This window comes from Chrysochloris asiatica, unplaced genomic scaffold, assembly GCF_000296735.1.
Source record: "Chrysochloris asiatica unplaced genomic scaffold, ChrAsi1.0 scaffold00376, whole genome shotgun sequence".
Taxonomy (NCBI): domain Eukaryota; kingdom Metazoa; phylum Chordata; class Mammalia; order Afrosoricida; family Chrysochloridae; genus Chrysochloris; species Chrysochloris asiatica.
Genome location: NW_006408894.1, coordinates 2084850 through 2104867, shown reverse-complemented (window position 1 = coordinate 2104867; position 20018 = coordinate 2084850). Strand labels below are relative to the sequence as shown.

Genomic DNA, 20018 nt, shown 5'->3' with positions numbered 1-20018 from the left:
AAGTTTCTGGATGGGGCTCAGGATAGTAGGAAACTTTTGATTTAACAGTTTGCATCCTCTTTTGACATGCTATGTTAAGCCATTTTTTTCAGTGTGCCAAATCACATGAAAATCTGAAAATCAACTTAATCAACTGAAAACTCTTATTTATTTATTTATTTTTTTAAATGCAGACCTGCCCAGGGCCATATAAGACCCAGTTTGTCATCCAGAGGTCTATTTGAAGACCTCTGGTTTAAAATAAACTGGGATGACTTACAGAAGGTAGTAAATACAAGAGTAACAAAGAATTAACATGGAAGTTAATCTGCAAGTCTGGAATTAGAAGCTCATTAAAGTTAAGTGTATCACCAATATATGGAATAGGATGACATTTAAAAGAACTTCAGACTCACAGATGTAGAAAAAGCAAAACCAATCTATGTGATTTAATTTGAATCAAACTCATACCCAAAGTAAACTGGTTTTAACGTCAACGAGATTTAAGTTATGAAATTCCAGCATTTTTGCAGTATGAAATATAATAATGAGAAGTTTATCATAAGAAAAGAAGTAAAAAAAGAATACTAGAACATCTGCAGTTAGCAGTAAATTTTGGGGTGTGAAAACAACCTGTGATGTAAAATACTATATGCTGTTGTTGCTATGTGCCATCCAGTCAGTTCCAACTCATAGAGACCCTATGTGGTGTTGTTGTTAAGTACCGTGGAGTCAGTTCCAACTCATAGAGACCCTATGTGGTGTTGTTGTTAAGTACCGTGGAGTCAGTTCCAACTCATAGTGACTCTGCACAGGGTTTACGAGGCTGCAAATCTTTACGGGAGCAGAAAGCCTCATCTTTCTGCTGCGGAACAGCTGGTAGTTTCCAACTGCTGACCTTGAGGTTAACAGCCTGATTTGTAACCACTATGCTACCAGAGCTCTACACTGCCAGGTCCTGCGCCATCCTCACAATTGCTGCTATCTACCCTTCAGCCCATTGTCGCTACCACTGTGGCCAATCCATCTCGTTGGGGATCTCCCTCTTTTTAGCTGACCCTCCACTTTCTCCAGGGACTAGTCCCTTCTGATAATATAACCAAAGTATGAGAGATTAAATCTAGCCTTCTTCCAACACAGATTTGTTCTTCTGGCAGTCCATGGAACTTTAAATATTCTCCTCCAAAACTGTAACTCTTGTCCAACTTTCATATGCATATGAGATTACTGAAAATACCATGGTTTCAGCGAGGTGCACCTTAGTCATCAAACTGACATTTTTACTCTTGAACACTTTATAAAGACGCCTTGTGCAGCAGATCTGCCTAATGCTATACAGGAGTCCTGGTATGGTGCTATGGGTTAATGAGCTGGACTGCTAAGTCAGTTTGAACCACAAGGTTGGCGGTTCAAGCTCACCAGCTGCTCCTCAGAAAACCTATACAGGCTCGCTATGGGTCAGAAGGGACTCAATGGCATTTAACGACAACATTCAGGAATCACAAGGTCGGAGGTTCAAACTTACCAGCCACTCCTTGGGAACCTTGTACAACAGGGTCACTATAAGTGAGAATTGACTCAACAGCAACATACAAGAACCTATTGTGGTGCTGTAGAATCAGCACTGGACTGCAAATCACAAGGTCAGCAGTTCAAGCCCACCAGCTGCTCCTCAGAAACCCTACAGGAGTCGACGGCACATAACAACAACATACAGAAATCTAAAGCCTGTAGAACATGTGAGAACAAATACTTAGGTTCTAAAGATGGCAGTAATAAGTAATCACTTTTTCCACATATATCCAAAATGAAAAACCCATATAGATATATAATACCTATGTACTAATAAAAATTAAATAGTCGAAATTCTAAGGACTAAAAAGAACTAAAATTTAGATTAACAATCTTAAAAATATGAAATTTTTGGTTTCTGTAATACTACAACTGAGGTATCAATAAGCTGAGGGATTTTCAGAAAACAGTTAACAAGAATTCGCCTCAAAATACTGATTCACAGGAAAAGATTAACCACTGTTCAATAAAAAAACCAAAATGTGGAGCTATTGTTTAATATATCCTCCATATCCAGGTTTATACATGTTTGAAGGCTGTGTTTCCATCTGTCTAACCCTTTTCTGAAGAACTCTGCATTCTTCAAGTTACACCACCTCAAAACAACACTCTTGACATTCTCTAGAGACTCAAAGCCTATTCCTTTTAAATGACTTTTTTGCATTTTAGGAACAAAAAGAAGTTTAAAGGGGCACCATATATCAAGGCTGAAGGGTGAGTGGGGTAAGGTTTCCCAATAAAATTATCTTAGGACAGTTCTTTTCACCCTCAAATAATGAACAGGTGCATTATCCTGATGGGGGGGAAAAATCCTCATTGCATTTTTTCTGACTTTTTCTCATTAATTTTCTAAATCTTCTTCCTAATTTGTTGTTGTGAAGTGCCGTCGAGTCAATCCCAACCCATCGCAACCCTGGATAGGGTTTCCAAATAGCGGCTGGTGAGCTTGAACCACCAACCTTGCAGTTCAAATGGCTTTGCAGTCTGGCGCATTTACCCACAGCACCATACCTATAATTATACTGTGCCCTTTGGAAAATCCTATCACTATGACTCCTTTGGGCTCTTAAAAAACACTCGCCATAACCTTCTGAGCTGACTCTGAAGCCCTGAAATTAACTGGCCCAACAGATCCTCCTAGAAACCACTGTTTTAATCAGATCTGTTTTTGAAGGCACTTTAATGAGACTAAGATACATGTGTTAGAGAATCTGTCTGTGGCCATCAATCACAGAGACAAGTTTAAACATGTTTTGTTTAGAATCAACTCATGCCATGTATGGAATCCTAGTAATGACATTTTTTATTTCCGCTTGTACTGAAAAAGACTATCATCAAAGGATTCTGTTTGGGAATGGCAAAACAATCGGAAAAAAAAAATTTCAGAACTGAGGGAAAATCCTATAAGGATCACTTCAAGGTTACAGTGCATGAAACCTGAAGACATCAACCTTTTATAATTGTAGAACCAATAAAGCATTTCTTAGGAAGACGGAGGTGGGTTTTATTTCAAATTTATTTTGGCCCAATAAATGAAAATGTGATTTTTCTATTGGTAGGTATTTTTCAAAATCAATGAACAACACATTTTTTTCTTTCCTTGACTTATGTACTAACTAGCTGATCATGTAAATTTCCCAGTATCTGAAAGTAGTATACATCAGAAAGTGGCTCAAAGCATGTGACCTATATGTACTTGCAAAACACTTTGTAGGGTCATTAAGTATACCAGGGAAAGAAAATGCAAACACACACACACGCGCGCGCGCGCGCGCACACACACACACACACACACACACACACACAAATCTATGTTACAAAAATGGTGGAAGTAAGTTTTGAAGTACATGAGCCCTGAACTCAAGTGACCACCCTACTCTTATCTATACTAAAACCAAAGTCAGTGATTTCTAAATAGAAATTAGGTAATACAAAAAACAAAGGATCAACAAGCTACTCAACTCTAACATTATTATCTGGGAATTTAAATTATTTAAAATACCTTTTAAGGATTACAATACAGCAGATCAGTGGCTGTAGTAGTGTTTCCTTTCTCCCAGTCTATTATTTGTCAAGCAATAAAATAAAACTTTTAACTAACTCTGGGAATATCCAAGAGTGCTGGCATTGGACATAGAAAGCTTAAATTTTAATCTATGCTTTGCTACTTAATAGCTGTGTGACTCAAACTATGAGAGCTTTAGTTTCCTTAATCTATAGAAAAAGAGGAAAACACATTGCTTACACATTGTTGAAAAGATCAAATGATATTATATAAACACAGTCTGACAAAATTAAGTCTAGTTTGTATGTTTAATATAGGATTGTTGTTGCTAAGTGACATCAAGTTGGTTCTAACTCATAGCAATCCCATATAGTTTCCAAGGAGCAGCTAGTGGGTTTGAATCACCAACCTTGAGATGGGCAGTCCAGTGCTTATCCTATAGTGCCACATCAGAACCCCAATATGGGATTAGTTTCCAAATTACGCTGTATAAAAATCAGTTTTTGGTTGAGTATCTCAACAAGTTCGAAAAATCTCATCACCAAGATAATATAAGGTAATATTAAGGCAAACATACTATTAAGTTATGGAAACTTAACAGTCAAACTTAGAATTAGGTACACCACAATTGTTGTTGTTAAGTGCCATCGAGTCAGTTCTGTAGGGTTTCCAAGGAGTGGCTGGTGAGTTTGAGCCACCAACCTTGTGGTACAAACTGACTTTGCAGTCCAGTGCTTTATTCCACAGCACCACACCAGTATACTTAGCACATTCCAAACTATTACATTCCACCGTACTGAAATTTTGACTTTTGGATTCTGCATTCCCCTAGATATACCCTATACACAACTCTATCACAAAATCTGAGTGAAAATACAAGAATCACTGAAAAGGGTAAAGAAATGATTCCAAGATACATACACCTACTCCTCACTTATCAACTGCTCATTATCTGACATTTCACATTTATAATAATAGTAAACAATATTACTACCTGACTTTTTTTTGCACTAATGGCATAGATCTGGAAGAAATGCTGGGTGTGAGGCTATGTCACTTGGTGGGCCATAATTCTCAGTGATCTAGTAGTTATGTAATGATGCAGTTCATCCTTCCATTTTGTGAACTGATATGGTCATACTCCATTTTTGTGCAATGCCTATTTTCACATGACAGCATGGACTATAGAAACTAACCACAGTATAAGTGAGGAGTGAGTTTATTACTTTCATAATAAAAGCTTCAGAAAACATATTTAAATGCAGTCACAAACTTACAATAAAATCTAAATTCCTTACTAAGTCCTTCACTCTGGTTTCTATCAAATTAATTATATCATTTACCAAATCTGACAGTCACACAAGCTGCTGTCTCCCTCTGCATGAAAAACCATTCCCTTTTTTCTTATCAGTGACCTACTAAATGACCCTACCAGACTCAGTTCAGGAGTTAGTTTCTGAAGAATGCACAAGTAGCAACGGACTGTTTCTATAGAAAGAAACGGGCAACTGAAAGGTAGAGGTGATGGAGGAATTTTTCTGTTTTCTTTTTTGTATATTTTTAACTTTATAAACACATTATCTATGCAAGAGAATAAATGAATTTTTATATGGAAAAAGACAGTCTAATGACTATTCTATCCCAATCTGACTTGATGTCCCAAATATTCTTATCAACACCTTCTATTTACTCTATCACCAACCTACCAAACAGTATATATGTGATAACCGTTTTTACATAGCTTGAGATGTTAGGTGGCAGAAATAGTTTATTTCCGCATTAACCACTCAAGAGAGCACAAAGAAAGTTGAATGGCGGATACACTGTAATTTGAAATATTTTCGTAAGCATTCAACTTATTTAATATTTGAAAACTTAATTTTCTGTCACTTAATATTCTGGTGGCATGAAAAGGGGTCTGAGAACAGGAGTGTTTAAGCTAGTGGCTCACTCACGAAATGAAGCATGTCTATATGTATGAACTCATATACACAAAGCTAGAAAAAACCTTATAATCTGACCAAGTCTCAAATTCTAATTTTTCCAATGAGTTAAAATGATAGAACTAAAAAGATTTGACCAAAGAAAGCTAAGTAGTAGAAGAGTCAATTGTTTCTGTTGTTAGGTACCATTGAGTCGGTACCGACTCATAGCGACCCTATGCTCAACAGAACAAAACACTGCCTGATCCTGGGCTAACCTCACTATTGTTGACACGCTTGAGTCCATGGATGCTGCCACTCTGCCAGTCCATCTTTCTGAAACCTTCCTCTTTTTCGCTGACCCTCTGCCTTACCAAACATGATATCCTTCTCCAGGGGTTGTTGTTGTTGTTAAGTGCCATTGAGTTGATTCCGACCCATAGCAACCCTGTACAGGGTTTCTGAGGAGTAGGTGGTGAGCTTGAACCACCAACCTTATAGTTCAAATGGCTTTGCAGTCTGGCGCATGAACCCGCAGCACCATACCAGGACTCCTCTTCAAGGTTTGTTGTTGTTGTTAAGTGCCATTGAGTTGATTCTGACCCATAGCAACCCTGTATAGGGTTTCCAAGGAGCAGCTGGTAAGCTTGAACCACTGACCTTGCAGTTCAAACGATTTTGCAGTCTGATGCACTAACCCACAGCGCCACACCAGGGCTCCATTTTGCCTATAGAATCCTCTTGAATTTTTTAAAAAATTATTTCATCTTTAAAAATACTGAGCATTTTCTTCCTTTTTGTTACTAAACCATGTTTTGCTGTACTTCTTACTATAATCAATTGGCCTGAAATGACAACTCCTTTTTCCTAACCACATCCAAGTCATACAATTTATACTTTATCATATAAAGTATTCCTTTCAGATCAAAATAGTAGACATGGTGTGATTTGTACCCATTTCCAAGGAGCTCTGGTAGCATAGTGGTTACTAATCGGAATGCTAACCTCACGGCCAGCCGTTCAAAACTACCAGCTGTTCCACGGGAGAAAGATGAGGCTTTCTGCTGCAGTAAACATTTACAGCCTCAGAAACCCTATGCAGAGTTGCTCTGAGTCGGAACCAACCCCACAGCACGTAACAACAACAAGTAATCTGAAAGAGTCGTCTAGACACTGAAATACTAAAGTTTCTGTGGTGTATGGCTGCTACTGAATTGCCTTATATTATGAATTGTTTAAAATCACTTGTATATTTCATTTAATCCTCTCAAATTATAAAAGAGAGGCATTATCCCCATTTTTCATATGGGGAAGCAAAAGGCTTAGCAGAAAGCTAAGCAATTAGCTCGGGTCTAGCCTAAGTATGTACGTACCACAACTGGATTTCTGCTCAGGCATGTTCAAACTCAACTATGTGTCATTCTTATAATTGATAATACAAATTTAAATGCAAAATTTAACACTGCTTTTATAATTAATTATTCTCATATTAAACAACTTATGTAGACAATGAAGAGACAAAGCCTAAAATATTACAAGGTAGCATTGAAAAATACTAGCATTATTTACAGTTGGTACAAAGTCTCTCTTCTGTAATATTCTGTTGTTGTTAAGTGACACTGAGTTGGTTCTGACACATAGCAACCCTATGTACACCAGAATGAAACACTGCCCAGTCATGTGCCATATTCTGGTGCTATCTGACAGTGTTCCACTGCTTTTCATTAATTTTTCAGTGGCTAAACATTCAGTAGTCTACCTCTCCTTCTTCCTAGACTATCTTAGTCTAGAAGCTCAGCTGAAATCTGTCCACCATGGGTGACCCTGCCAGCATTCAAAATACAATTGACATAGCTTCCAGCATCACAGCAACATGCAACCCACCACAGTGCGACAAACTGGCTGATGAGTGGTAGTCTGTAATATTCTAGCAATACTTTATAGTCAAATTTAGTGAAAGCTTATTAGGAAAAAAATCTTTAAGTAATTTAACATACATACTTCACTTGTTTGGTCTACTTGTTTGATTACTGCAAATCAGCAAGACTTTTACCATAGCACATTCTAGGTGAACACTAATAAAACTATTAATTCAATGATGTATAGAATTTTCAGTTAGCCATCACACGTAAAGTACATCTTAATGGATGAAAGTACCTTAAACAACAACAACACAGATTTATTAAAGGAAAGTAAAACTAAATATGAAAGTCTACTTTGGGACTTTAAACCTGAAAGGTAAGCAAGCAATCTGGAACAGCACAGCTGAAATTTAATTCACTCAAATTTAAGACCAGAAACCATATGTACATTAATTTGAGATATAAAACAGCCATTCAATAGCACCAAATCTGTAGCATACAAATCAAAGTATGGACTCCTAGTGTGGCACTGTAGGATTAGCACAGGACTGTGAAATACAAGGTTGGTAGTTTAAACCCACCAGCTGCTTCTTGGAAACCCTATACTGGGTTGCTGTGAGTCGGAACCTACTTAACAGCACTTAGCAACAACACCAATATTAAAAAATATTTTGATTCGTAACCAGTATGCTACCAGAGCTCCTTGGAAAAGTTATAGAGCGATGTACTAGGAATATTACAAATTAGTATGTGGTCCTAATCTGTATGGAGGGAGATAGGTTGTAATCTTTATGGGGGAGTTCCTATTTTTTGCCCTAAGCAATGCCAGATTAAAAAAACAGCAAATATTAAGTAATTTGATATACTCAAAAAGTACTGTGGGAAAAAACCTGTATTATACAAATGACTCAAAGTATATGATATAAAATAACTGCCTCAAATCATTAAGTCCACTAGTTTATTATGAAGAAAATCATAAGCTTTAGGCATTTATTCTAAAATTATGTTTTGTTGTACATTCCCCTTAAATACTATCAACTGTTAGGATTTTCTCCTTTAAAGAAGCTACGTTTAACCATACAGGTCTGCTTTTATAAAGTCTGCCTTCCTCATCATAGCAACATTTTAAAAGAGTAATACAATTAAATAATAAATAATATCTGTCCAAGAAAGGAAATCTATCAGTCTAAAACAATTAAAAGAAGGAATAGACCATTGTTCTATTAAGAAGTGTTCTGAGGTCACATTTCATGTCATTTCACTATGTTTTCTTCTGTGTGGCTATCTGGTACCCTCCACCCCCATCCCTTTCCCACCATCTGGAGCTTTAGGAAAGTCCTTTTATATACCCTCCTCTCTTTTTTTTAACTACATTTTATTAACCATTTCTCTGTTAGGAAAGCAATTCAATTTGGTTTCTTTACCATCTGATAGGTAGGGTTGTTCTTGGTTATTAAAGGACACTAGAGACTATGACTGCTTCCAATCTCTTTGGGTGCAGTAAAAGGCTAATCTCCATTCTAAACTACTAAGTACCAGACCCATATATCCAGTTAAATGGTTTACTATTTCCAAATTAGTGCTATCAGAATTCTCATTACTAGTATATTATCAAAGATGGTGGGTAGCGTGCGATCTAGATTAATAATAAAGCTGTTGTTGTTAAGTGCCATTTAGTTGGTTCTGACTCATAGCGACACTGTATAGGGTTTCCGAGGAGCAGCTGGTGAACTTGAACCGCCAACCTTGTGGTTCAAATCGACCCTGCAGTCCAGCGCATTAACCACATCACCACACCAGGACTCCAATTATAAAGCTGGAAATGTAAAAACCATCTTCACAATTCTATATACATAGAGAAATGTAAGCTCCCAAGAAGAACAGATTCAAATAAGGAGCTTTCTGAATTTCTAAAGACTAAATACACTAAGACTTCCACAACAGAAAAGTTAACAATGTCTGTATTGGATATTTCTTCTATCTCCTGGCACCATTTGCATGTGCCATTGAATGGGTTCGAACTCACAGCGACTTTGTACAGGGTTTCTGAAGAGCAGCTGGTGGGTTTGAACTGCTGACCTTCTGGTGCACAGTCCAGTGCCACACCAGGAGTGTGTGTGTATGTGTGACTGTATATGTGTACATATATATACACATACATATTTGTTGTTGGTAAGTGCTGTCGAGTTGGTTCTGACCCAAAGGGACCCTGTAAAGGGTTTCCAAGGAGCAGTTGGTAAGTTGAACCACCGACCTTGGGATTTAAACAAACCTTGTGTTCTAGTGCTTTATCCTACCCAGCCACATCAGGATTACACACACACACACACAAATATACACACACATACATATATGTGTATGTGTGTGAAATGATATCTGGAATCATAGAAGCAAAAATGTATTTATAACACATACCAAGACATACAACTTAACGTTAATAATTTATAATACTTTATCAGTAGTCATTAACAAACGACACAAATAAAACCATTAACAACATATAAAAATATGTGCCTCTAAGGGATCCTTTAACAAGTACGAGTCTACGCTACAGCACACCACCACCACCACCACCGGATCCTTACAATAAGGTTTTCTACAGTATTCCAGCAGCAACTGACAGTTCACAATTGCAGCCATTCATTAGAGTTCCTGGAATGCAGGCTACAGAGTTCACATTGGTCAGCTATCTATGGAAAATGATCTGTACTCTGCTCCTTTTCCAAAAGGCCAGCGATATTGTGCACCTCCCCCATTAACAGAAAAGGAGTGTGTTAAATGTGTAAGTAATTTAACAAATTTTGTAATGTCATTTGTGACTACACATTTTTTTAAAAAAAAACTACTTCCAACCATCATTACATTATCCGGTTTACACAAAATCAATGTGATGAGTCGTAAGGACTGAACATAAGACATTTTCTATTATGAATGGCTAGAATGATATCATATAAACATTATAGTCCCTAATGAGATAGGGTCAATAGCAATGTGAACTGAGAACTTTAAGACATTTTCTTACTCTGTATCATACAACCATGAGCCCTTTTTAGAGGTATCATAGTGTGGCGCTGTGGGTTAATGTGCAAACCTGCTTGAACTGCAAGGTCGGCAGTTCAAGCTCACCAGCTGCTGCTCCTTGGAAACCCTGTACAGGGTGGCTCTGGGTAGGAACCAACTTCATGGCACTTCACAACAACATTATCACTTAGATCTATAAATATAAGGCCTGGTTCTTTAATGGTACTGGTTTCAAAAATGAGTATATATAATGGAAGCAAACCCCCAAGATAGAAGGTTTTCTAAATCAACTTCAACAACCTCAATACTTTTTTGTAAATCTCCCATTTTTGTTCCTTCTTTCTCATGCATATTATTTTCACTGATTTCTTACTTTAAAAACGTTTTAAGAAACAAATACATTATTTATAAACATTGCCTTAGAATCTGAAATTTAAACTACTTACAAAGTTTATGCCAGAATTCTGTAAGATCTCTCACCTCAGTTTGTATTTGAATGACTGTATATAAAACCCTATGTAGGCTTTAATTTGAGAAGGCAACCCAAACTATTATATTAAAATAAAGATTTTTAATTAGATAGTTCTGTCTTCTCAAAAGTATTCATCTCTAGCTAAACAAGCCTGGAAAAACTGTGGGGGTTTTTTTTGGTTTTTTTTTTTCATTACAAGCATAAAACTTTAAAATGCACTTTTCTTTTACAAAGGTTTTCCATTACCAAAAAAAAAAAAAAAAGACTATTTCTATTTAATGGATTTATTCCTTCACCAGGAGTGTTGATCCAATGACGAGTCAAATGCGTAAGATTACATCTTAGAAACTAGACTGAGAATTTAAAAACCAGCAAATATAGTAACAAAATTAGGAAAGCACATTTCATATAAGATGCATATTTTAAAAGACTGGGGAGGAGGGTCAAGGAACTGCACACACATCAAAACCCCTGCCCTGGGATAACAATTGCATTATGAACACTGATACAGTAGTATCTATAGTTCAAACTAGCCATCTTTTCTAGATGAGAGATTGGGCTGGAGGTGGTATTTTACAGAAGCAATGAAGTAAGCAAATGGCTATTTAGCATTAAAAAAATTTGGCTTCTGGAAGCTAGCAAAGGGAAGATGTTTACGGATATTACCAATGGTAACTTAAATCTACAGTTTGGATGTGCATTTGTGGGTGAAGAGTGAAAAATAAAGCAACTAAAAGGGGAATGAATGAAGGATTTTCTGAGCAGCTGATGGAATTAGTTTCTTTTTGGTAGTACCATACACATAAAATTTCTCAATGACTAGCTAGCTAAATTCATTCATGTACTCCTGGCATTCTCTAACAGTTCTTACATGGAAGACTCCCCACAAGCAAGTCACCTATAAAAAAAGATGAGCTCTGAATTACAAAAAGCAGAGAAGATAACTATGTCAGTGAGCATTTTTCAAACCACCAGAAGTATATAACAAAAATCCAAAGCTAATTAGAAACAGAAAGTAAAGCATGTGAAAGAACTCTGAGGAAACAGAAAAAGCTGTAACATCTCATTGTATGTGTCTACGTATCAATTATTCTAGAAATCCATAAAAATAGCTTTGACCTTTCACCACATCTAAAATCAACCTCTCAAAACAGACACCCCAGCAAATAAATGTCATGAACTTGAAAATTTGTCAGTTAAAAAGTAATTGTAAAGCTTTGCCAACAACTTAAGTTTGAAAAATTTGCAAATTTTCTTGTGACATTTCCTGAAAAATCACTAAAAATCCTCATTAAACCATAATCAAACATCAACTGGTTGTGAAACTGATGTGACAATTCACCAATTTTCACTGAAACCACTCAGAGCATCCCTTAAATATAGGGAGCGGATTATTGACATTTACACTTTTTGACTATAAAATTACGTTAAATCTAATTACAGCTTTTACTACCCTTAAGAATCTACTTTATACCTCCCTTTCCGATCTCAAGAGAAAAAGGGACGATGTGAACATCTGCCCAATATACTTTTTTACTTAAAAAAACAAACAAACAAGCCGCATTATCTTGGTCACTGTGAAGCCTTTTGACTTTATACTCCCGATTACTAAACGGCTTAAGGAAGTAATACAATTCAAAGCTGGATTTGACATTTCATCATTCTCTCTCAGCCTTTCCAGATACACTGGAAAAGATTCTTTTATGGATCTTTTTCCACTAGGACTTCTTTGGGCTTTCCACAACGGGAAACTTTTCTAAATAATTTCATATCTCAGCCTTGAAATTTACACTGACAAAAATGCCATCAGGGTTGCTGTGTGATTGGCATCTAGAAAAGAATCAATCATGTGGCGCATAACCTACTAGCTAATATCGCTAAAATCTGAGTATTAAGCTTAAAACCACGCATTTGAATAAGCAATGTGGTACCCCTACTCTTAATTTTTTTAAACAACTGAGACAAGGTAATTTTTACTACTCTTCTTGAGTAGCCAATCCCAAACTGATCTCTTGCAGTTTCAATCAACTTTTAAACACAAAATAAAATTTAAATTTACGAATGCTAAGAAACTGAAATTAGAAAAGAAAATCTCCTGAAGTCTAATCCCAATCTAAATGAATGCTTGACCAAACATTTCTAGCAAATTCTTTAAAATAAAGACTTCCATACCTGTCTTCATCCCCATCGACAGGAATCGCTATGCTGAACACAGAGGTGGTGAGACTGTTCATAGGTGTTAACTGGAGAGGGTTGGCCAGAGCATCTGCAACAGGCGGCTTCACAACAGGCTTGTTTTCAGCAATGAGAGAAAGTGGTGGTTGAGGTAGGGGTTCAGATTTTCTTCTAGTATCGTCCACTTGCCCGACTAAAGGCTGGGTCTGAGTCTGAAACTGGCTGGGGTCGGCTTGCGGTAGACTCGTTGGGGCGCTGGGGGCGCCAGGCGCCGAAGGCAATCCGACGTGCGCGACGACGCTGGCGCTCCTACCACCGGGCAGCTGCGGGGGGCCCAACGGCGCTGGTACATTTGGCATAGTAACAGAAGTGGCAGACACACTAGGCACGCTGGGAGCGGGCACGGCTGCAGGCACGTTGGGAACTCCGGGTACCGCGGCGTGAGATCCGCCGCCCATCTGAGGCGGAAGCCCAGGAGGGAGCTGTGTCACCCCGGGAAGGCCCAGGCCGGGCGTCCCCGCGCCTCCCGAGGCCCCGGCTTCACTGGCCTGGGAAGTGGCGCCCAGCTGCAGGCTGGCCGCCGTAGGGGGGCCGGCACTGGTGGATGAGGGCGGCGGCAGGCCGGCCACGTGCTGCTGCAGGTAGTCACTCGGGCCAGAAGGCTGGCTGGGCAGCAAATGCGCCGGCGCCAGAGGTGGCTGGGGGTACGCGAACTGCTGGGGCTGCGGCGCCGCGGAGCTGCCGGGTGGCGCCAGGGTTACGTTTGTCTGCTGCAGTGCCTGTCCATTGGGCCCATGCGGCGCGATGCCGGGTCCCACCGCCTGGAGCTGGCTGGGCAGCGGAGTGGCCAGCATTTGCGGCGGCCCGCCAGCAGCCCCGGGGAACGGCGGCAGTGGCGCTACGCTCGGAGCCACAGCCCCACCTACGGGTGGCGGCGGCCCAATACCAAAACTCGGTGGCTGGGGCTGGCTCATTTTCTCCGACGGGGGTAGCTGTGACACAGCAGTCAAGGAGCTGTCAGTGCCCGAGTCGGGCCCATGCGCCCCCTGCACGGCGGCCACCACTACCACCACTGACCCCCCGGTGGCGCCCAGGCCGCTGTCCCGATCCGTAGTCTGCTCAAAAGTACTGCTGTGTCGAATGCAATCCCCGGACCGGGTCAAGACGCTGCTGTCGGAATCGCGCTCATAGTATTCCATACACGTCCACCGGCCGCGCCGGTACGGCTCCCCGCTCCCGTGGTCCAGCTTGATCACGCGAAAACGGGAACTACAGGTGGTGGGAGGCTGCGCTGGAGCGGCGGTCCCAGGCCCGGCAGACATGCCCGCGGCAGAGGGGCCGCTCGATGCCCCCGAGGCGGGAGCTGTTGGGACAGCTCCCGCCAGGGTACTGGCCAGAGCCCCAGCCACGTTGCGGGCCGAAACGGCTGCTCCTCCGTTGGTGGGAGCAGCAGCGGCGGCCGCCAGCTGCCCATCCAAAAGGAGGTTTGGAGAGACGGTCCCCGGCGTCTCTGCGTCCCCAACATTGTTGAGCGTTTCTTCGGAGGAGCTGCGCTCGCAGACCTCCTCAGGGCCGTAATCCGTGGTCCGGGAAACGTCGAATATCTCGGAGGAAACGTCTTCTGTACGGGACTCGTCCGGGTCATCCAGACTCTCGGTGTCCTCGGTGATGCTAGTGGCCACCTGGGCCGTGGTGACACTGGTGATCTGGAAGCAGCTTTTCTTCTTGGCCGGCATCTTGGACATTGTGAGAGAAAGGTTGGAAGGCCGAGAGGCACACGCCGGCTCTTCTGGAATCCCGCCGGAAACCGGGAAGGGCAAAGCACCAGCCCCTGAAGACAAAGTCCGTGTCCGCGCAGGGGTCTTCGGCCCGCCGCTCTAACAGTCACGGTCTGATCCCGGCGCCGGCCGCTCGCTGAGGCATCCTCCTCCCCGTCACACTCCCGCGGCGGCTCCTCCTTCCTTTGCACCTCCCGCAGCCGCGGTGTCTCAATCCAATCCCCTCTGTGGCGGCGAGAGTGCGATCCCAAAGACTGGCTGGCTGCTTCCTCCCGCGTCTCCCGGCCGCCGCGGTCAGTCCAGCTCGGCGCTCAGCGCGGTCAGCAGGCCTTGGCTGGGGGTGGGAGTGGGAGGGCGGAGGGGGGAGGAGGCGGCGTGAGGGGCGGTGCTGCCCCGCTCGGGCTCCTCAGGCCGGTGCCGGCGTCAGCTCCTAGCTCTCCGACGCTGAGGAGAGAAGGGGGAGGTGTGGCGAGTCCAAAGCCGGGGATTCCTAATTCAGTCGTCCGGAGCCGCCGGCTGGGGTTGACTAAAGATCCGCAGGCAGGCGGTCCTCCTTCCCCGGCTCTAGCCGGAGCTCAGCCCCAGAGACATGTCGACCGTCTCAGGCGGAAACCCGCTCCGGAGGGGAAAGCCGGCTCGGTCCTCCCCTCAGAGGGGGAGCCACCCCCGCGGGCGGGTGGCGGCAGTCTCGGCCTTCCCTCTAGGCTCTAGAGGGGCGGCGGCGGACCGCTGGTCAGCGAGTGGAGGCGCTCCGGTTATGTGAGGTAGCGGCGGTGTCTTCTTCGGCTTCTCCTCGGTGTGCTCAGTTCGCAAACCCTGGAGAAACTGAAATTCAAACTGCTGAAGCGGCGGCTGCAGCTCCCTCCCCTCGGCCAAGATGGGGCCGAAATGGCCGCGCCAAGGATGCTGGGAAGAGCAGCAGCCCCGCTGCCGCCGCCGCTGCCGACTAAAATGCCGCCGCTGCCGCAGCCACCGCCGGCGCCGCAGCCGCCGCCGTTCCGTGACGCACGACGTCGTGATGTCATCGCCCCGCCCCCTCCGGTTTCCTGCAGAGTTTCGCGTGGAAGCCTGAGGGGGGGAGGCGGTGGGCGGGGCCAAAGGTTAGAAAGGGGAGCGGTTTCTTTATTTAAAAAAATTTTTTAATTTACATTTTGTGGTGAAAACCCTGCAAGTGTTGAAGAGCTGAAGCTATTTTAAATTCCAAGTCTTTGAGAAGCTAATCTACTTTTTAAAAATTTATATCGGTGTGTTCCGAGACACTGAAAGATTGGAGGTCATGTGGTGTCTAATACTGAGCAAAATCTCAGTGAAACAAGGGCGATAGGAATGGGGGTTGGGATTTAGTGGGGATAAAGAAAAAGACGGCTGGAGAAATTGAATCATTTAAGTCTTTCCTGAAGATAAATGTTGACACTATAGTCAGAAGAGTTGACTGTAATGTTGAGAGAAATGGGGATGATTAACAAATGCAAGCCAAATTGAGTCAGAAAAACGATCTCTCAGCCAGAAGTTTTCTCTCCAACAATGGCATCAGGGAATGGTTACTTGCCCAGGGTGAGGTCAGTTTAAAGAAAAGGTTAGGGGTTACCAACATATTCTAATTTTCTTGAATTTGCTGATTCCAACATTGGAGAGTTCATTTAAACTCTTGAGATTGTTTTTACTTTCAGCATGAAATCAGCTTATGGGCTTCATAAATGTTGAATTTACTGCACTAAATTGTTAGAGTTCTCCTTTTGTTTATTCTAAAACGCTTAGTTGGATGCTGAGTAATGTATGATTTGGATTGGGACATGAATGACTAGTCGGAGCACTCTTTGCTATCCCAATACAGAGAATAGCTGTGAAAAGTACTGGCTATTTTACCATTTTTTTTAGCTACTTTTTGGAAAAGAAAAATAAGGTCATTATTTTGAACAGAAAATGGGGAATAAAGAGGGAGAAATCTTGGATTTTGATTTATCAAAGTGCTGTCTAGTCATCATTTAGATAAAATATAGAAGTCTTGATCGAAGTCAAGATTTTTTATCTATTGCATCTTCATCAATCATACATGATTTACATAAATCATTTAAACAAACAAACATTCAGTTCTTTAATCATTATAGAAGTAACTTTTTATCTCACAGGATGTTTTGAAAATTTTTTTAAAAATTCCATTTTTTTGTTTTGTTTTTTAGGACTTGAGTTGTAAATAAGTTTCAGAGATTTTATGTCTTTTAATATTACTAGAAACCATGTTCTCCAAATTCAAGTCACTGAGGTCAGGATGTGAAATAAGACCACATAATAACATCCCTGTTTCTTAAAGGGGGTGGGAATGAGTAAAGTAACAAAGTGTAACATTTTAATGCTATTGTGGCTGAGATAGCTAATGGAATGTTTCATTTCTAAATCTCTAATTTTGGTAATAGGAAAAGACAGTTTTACTTCAATAAATTAAATCAATGGTTGACTCTAATAAGAACTTACAAAATCTTAATTTAATTTTGAATTGATTTACTAAATTGTTATCAATTGGTAGTTTTAAACTTACAGTTTTTGGAAAAATAAGTATTTTATTACTGCTTGTCTCATTACATTTTCTTATTACATAATTTTCTGTGATGATACTCTTCAATTACACATTTAAAGAGAAATCTTAAAAATAATCTATAAGACTTTCTCCTTAAAGAAGACATAAATGATTTGTTATGAAATTAAAGTGTAGATAAAGATAATTTCAAAGCGATTAAGAAGTAGACTATATTCCTGGTAAGGATAGGGTTAAATATGTTAAAAACAGGTTGTTAAGTGCTGTCTACTCTGTTCTGACTTATAACCACCCTATATAGGGTTGCCAAGGAATGGCTGATGGGCTTGAACCACTGATCTTGTGGTTAGCAGTTTAGTGCTTGTCCAATACAGCCATATAACAGGACTCCAAAAACATGCAGGCGGGGGGGGGGGGGGGGGAGAAAATTCATAAAATTAATTAAAGTGTTTCATTTAGATATTAAAAGATATGCATATGTGTATGCATGCTTGAATTTGAAAATGGCTTCCAAAAGTGATAAATACCTTACCTTCATTTATACATTTGTCCAAAAACGAATGTAAAGAATTTATTACATAAAACTGCTTGGATGATTAGAACTCTGGTTATTGCAAGTAAATCTGAAATCATTGTACACAGAACAAATCTAGCTACCATTAAACTATAAAAATCTATGTTATTCATAGTTGATCCACAAAGAATTGGTGGTACTGGTTACGTGCTGTGGAGTTGGTTCTGACTTACAGAGATAGGGTTTCTGAGGCTGCAAATCTTTACGGGAGCAGAAAGCCTCATCTTTCCCCTGTGGAACAGCTGGTAATTTCGAACTGCTGACCTTGAGGTTCTCAGCGCAACTCGTAACCACTACCAGAGCTCCTTCTTGTTGTTAAGTGCCATCAAGTTGTTTCCGACTCATAGCAACTCTGAATAGAGTTTCCAAGGAGCAACTGGTGAGCTTGAACCATCGACCTTGTGGTTCAAACCGACCCCACAGTCCAGCACATTAATCCACAGCGCCACAAAGCCTGTTGTTGTTGAATGCCTTCGAGTTAGTTCTGACTCATAGCAACCGTGTATAGGGTTTCCAAGGAGCAACTGGTGAGCTTGAACCACCAACATTGTGGTTCAAACTGACCTTGCGGTACAGTGCGTTAACTCACAGCGCCATGCCAGGAATAATTAAAATGATAGAAGAGAGGACATGTACAAATACGTATACTCAATGTTTGGTAAATTCATAATAAGCAACATGGTAAAACCCAAACCAAACCAAATCCACATCCATCAGATTGATTCCTATTAATAGTGAACCTAGAGGGCAGGGTAGAATTGCCCCTTTGGGTTTCCAAGACTAAATTTTTACAGGAGTAGATAGCCTGATCTTTCCCCCACAAAGCAGCCATTAATTCAAACTTCTGACCTTGTGGTTAGCAGCCCAACACATAACTCACTACACCACCAGGGTCCCTTAAATAATGTGGTGGTGGTGGCTGCTATTAAGTGCCGCCAAGTCGGTTCCAACTCACAACGACCCTATATAGAGTTTCCAAGGAGCGGCTGGTGGTTTTGAACCGCTGACCTTGTAGTTTCCAGACCAGTGCTGATCCTGCCCAATGATCAGCCCAGTCTAGTGGTCAACACCAGTGAGTTTTTGTTGCTAAGTGCTGTTGAGTCGGTTTCAGCCTATAGCAACCGTGTATAGGGTTTCCGATGAGTGGCTGGTGGGTTTGAATCACTGACTTTGTGGTTTAACCTGTCCTTGCAGTCCAGTGCATCATCCCACAGCACTACACCAGGACTGCGACTATATCCAGTGACTATATCCATTAATTCTAGCCTACCATATTACTTGGACTCCTGGTGTGGCACTGTATCGTTGCTGTGAGTCGGAACAGAATGTATAGCACATAGCAACAACAGTCACTAGAACTGGAGAGATCACTGGAGACCCATATCTCAAAACTTCGGTTCTGAATGCAATTACCCGGGCTCTGTATCTGTACCCTAAAACGATAAGTGGAGACTGGGATTTTCAGTTTCTGCTATTAGGACCCCAATTTGACTTTTCGTCCTACACTTAGTACTTCTTTCAAAGACTTCTAGTGAAAACAATGTATGGTAAGTACATTTAGGTATAACAATGCAGAGCAAAAAAGAAAACAAAACTTAGAAAGGATTATTTTCACTGATGGAAAAAGCTGCTGTAGTAAGACCCTGTCATTTGTAAGCATTTATCCCCAAATTCTACTAGTTTCTTATTTAATGGCACCAAAAACAGGTTTCATAGTCACAAGATTCTGGAAATTGGATTACAGATACCCAAGAAATCTGGACTTTGTCTGTTGTAAATATAATGCACATTATATTTTAAATAATAATGATACATTAAACATTCTGTGTTAAGAGAAAGGAACATCAGACTTCTGTAGAAATTAAGCAACTGTCTAAACTAAGAGAACTAGCCTTTTAGAATTATACTATCAGTCAGTGACATTTTTGAGCACTCCCTGTGTGCGTTAGGAAAACTGTACCCCAACCAACAAGTTTTTCTGGGATGTAGAAGTACTTTGTGTTTATTTTCTAAGTTTTCAGAGCATTGCTATAAAAATACAAAACATACTAATAGTTTTAGAAATAAGTATCAGTTGTCTAACACTGTGGATTTATGCGCTGGACTGCAAAGACGCTTTGAACCA

The 20018-nt window shown here is 41.0% G+C and overlaps 1 protein-coding gene across 1 annotated transcript in view; it reads right to left on the bottom strand.

The window, feature by feature from the left end:
- The window catches only part of TSC22D2 (TSC22 domain family, member 2), a 62994-nt gene extending 48116 nt beyond the window's left edge, over positions 1-14878 (bottom strand). The window contains exon 1 of the mRNA XM_006876372.1: positions 13006-14878. Within this exon, the coding sequence (XP_006876434.1) occupies positions 13006-14753 (1748 nt within the window). The 5' untranslated portion in view covers positions 14754-14878. The remainder of the gene's footprint in view (positions 1-13005) is intronic.
- Positions 14879-20018: the final 5140 nt, after the last annotated feature.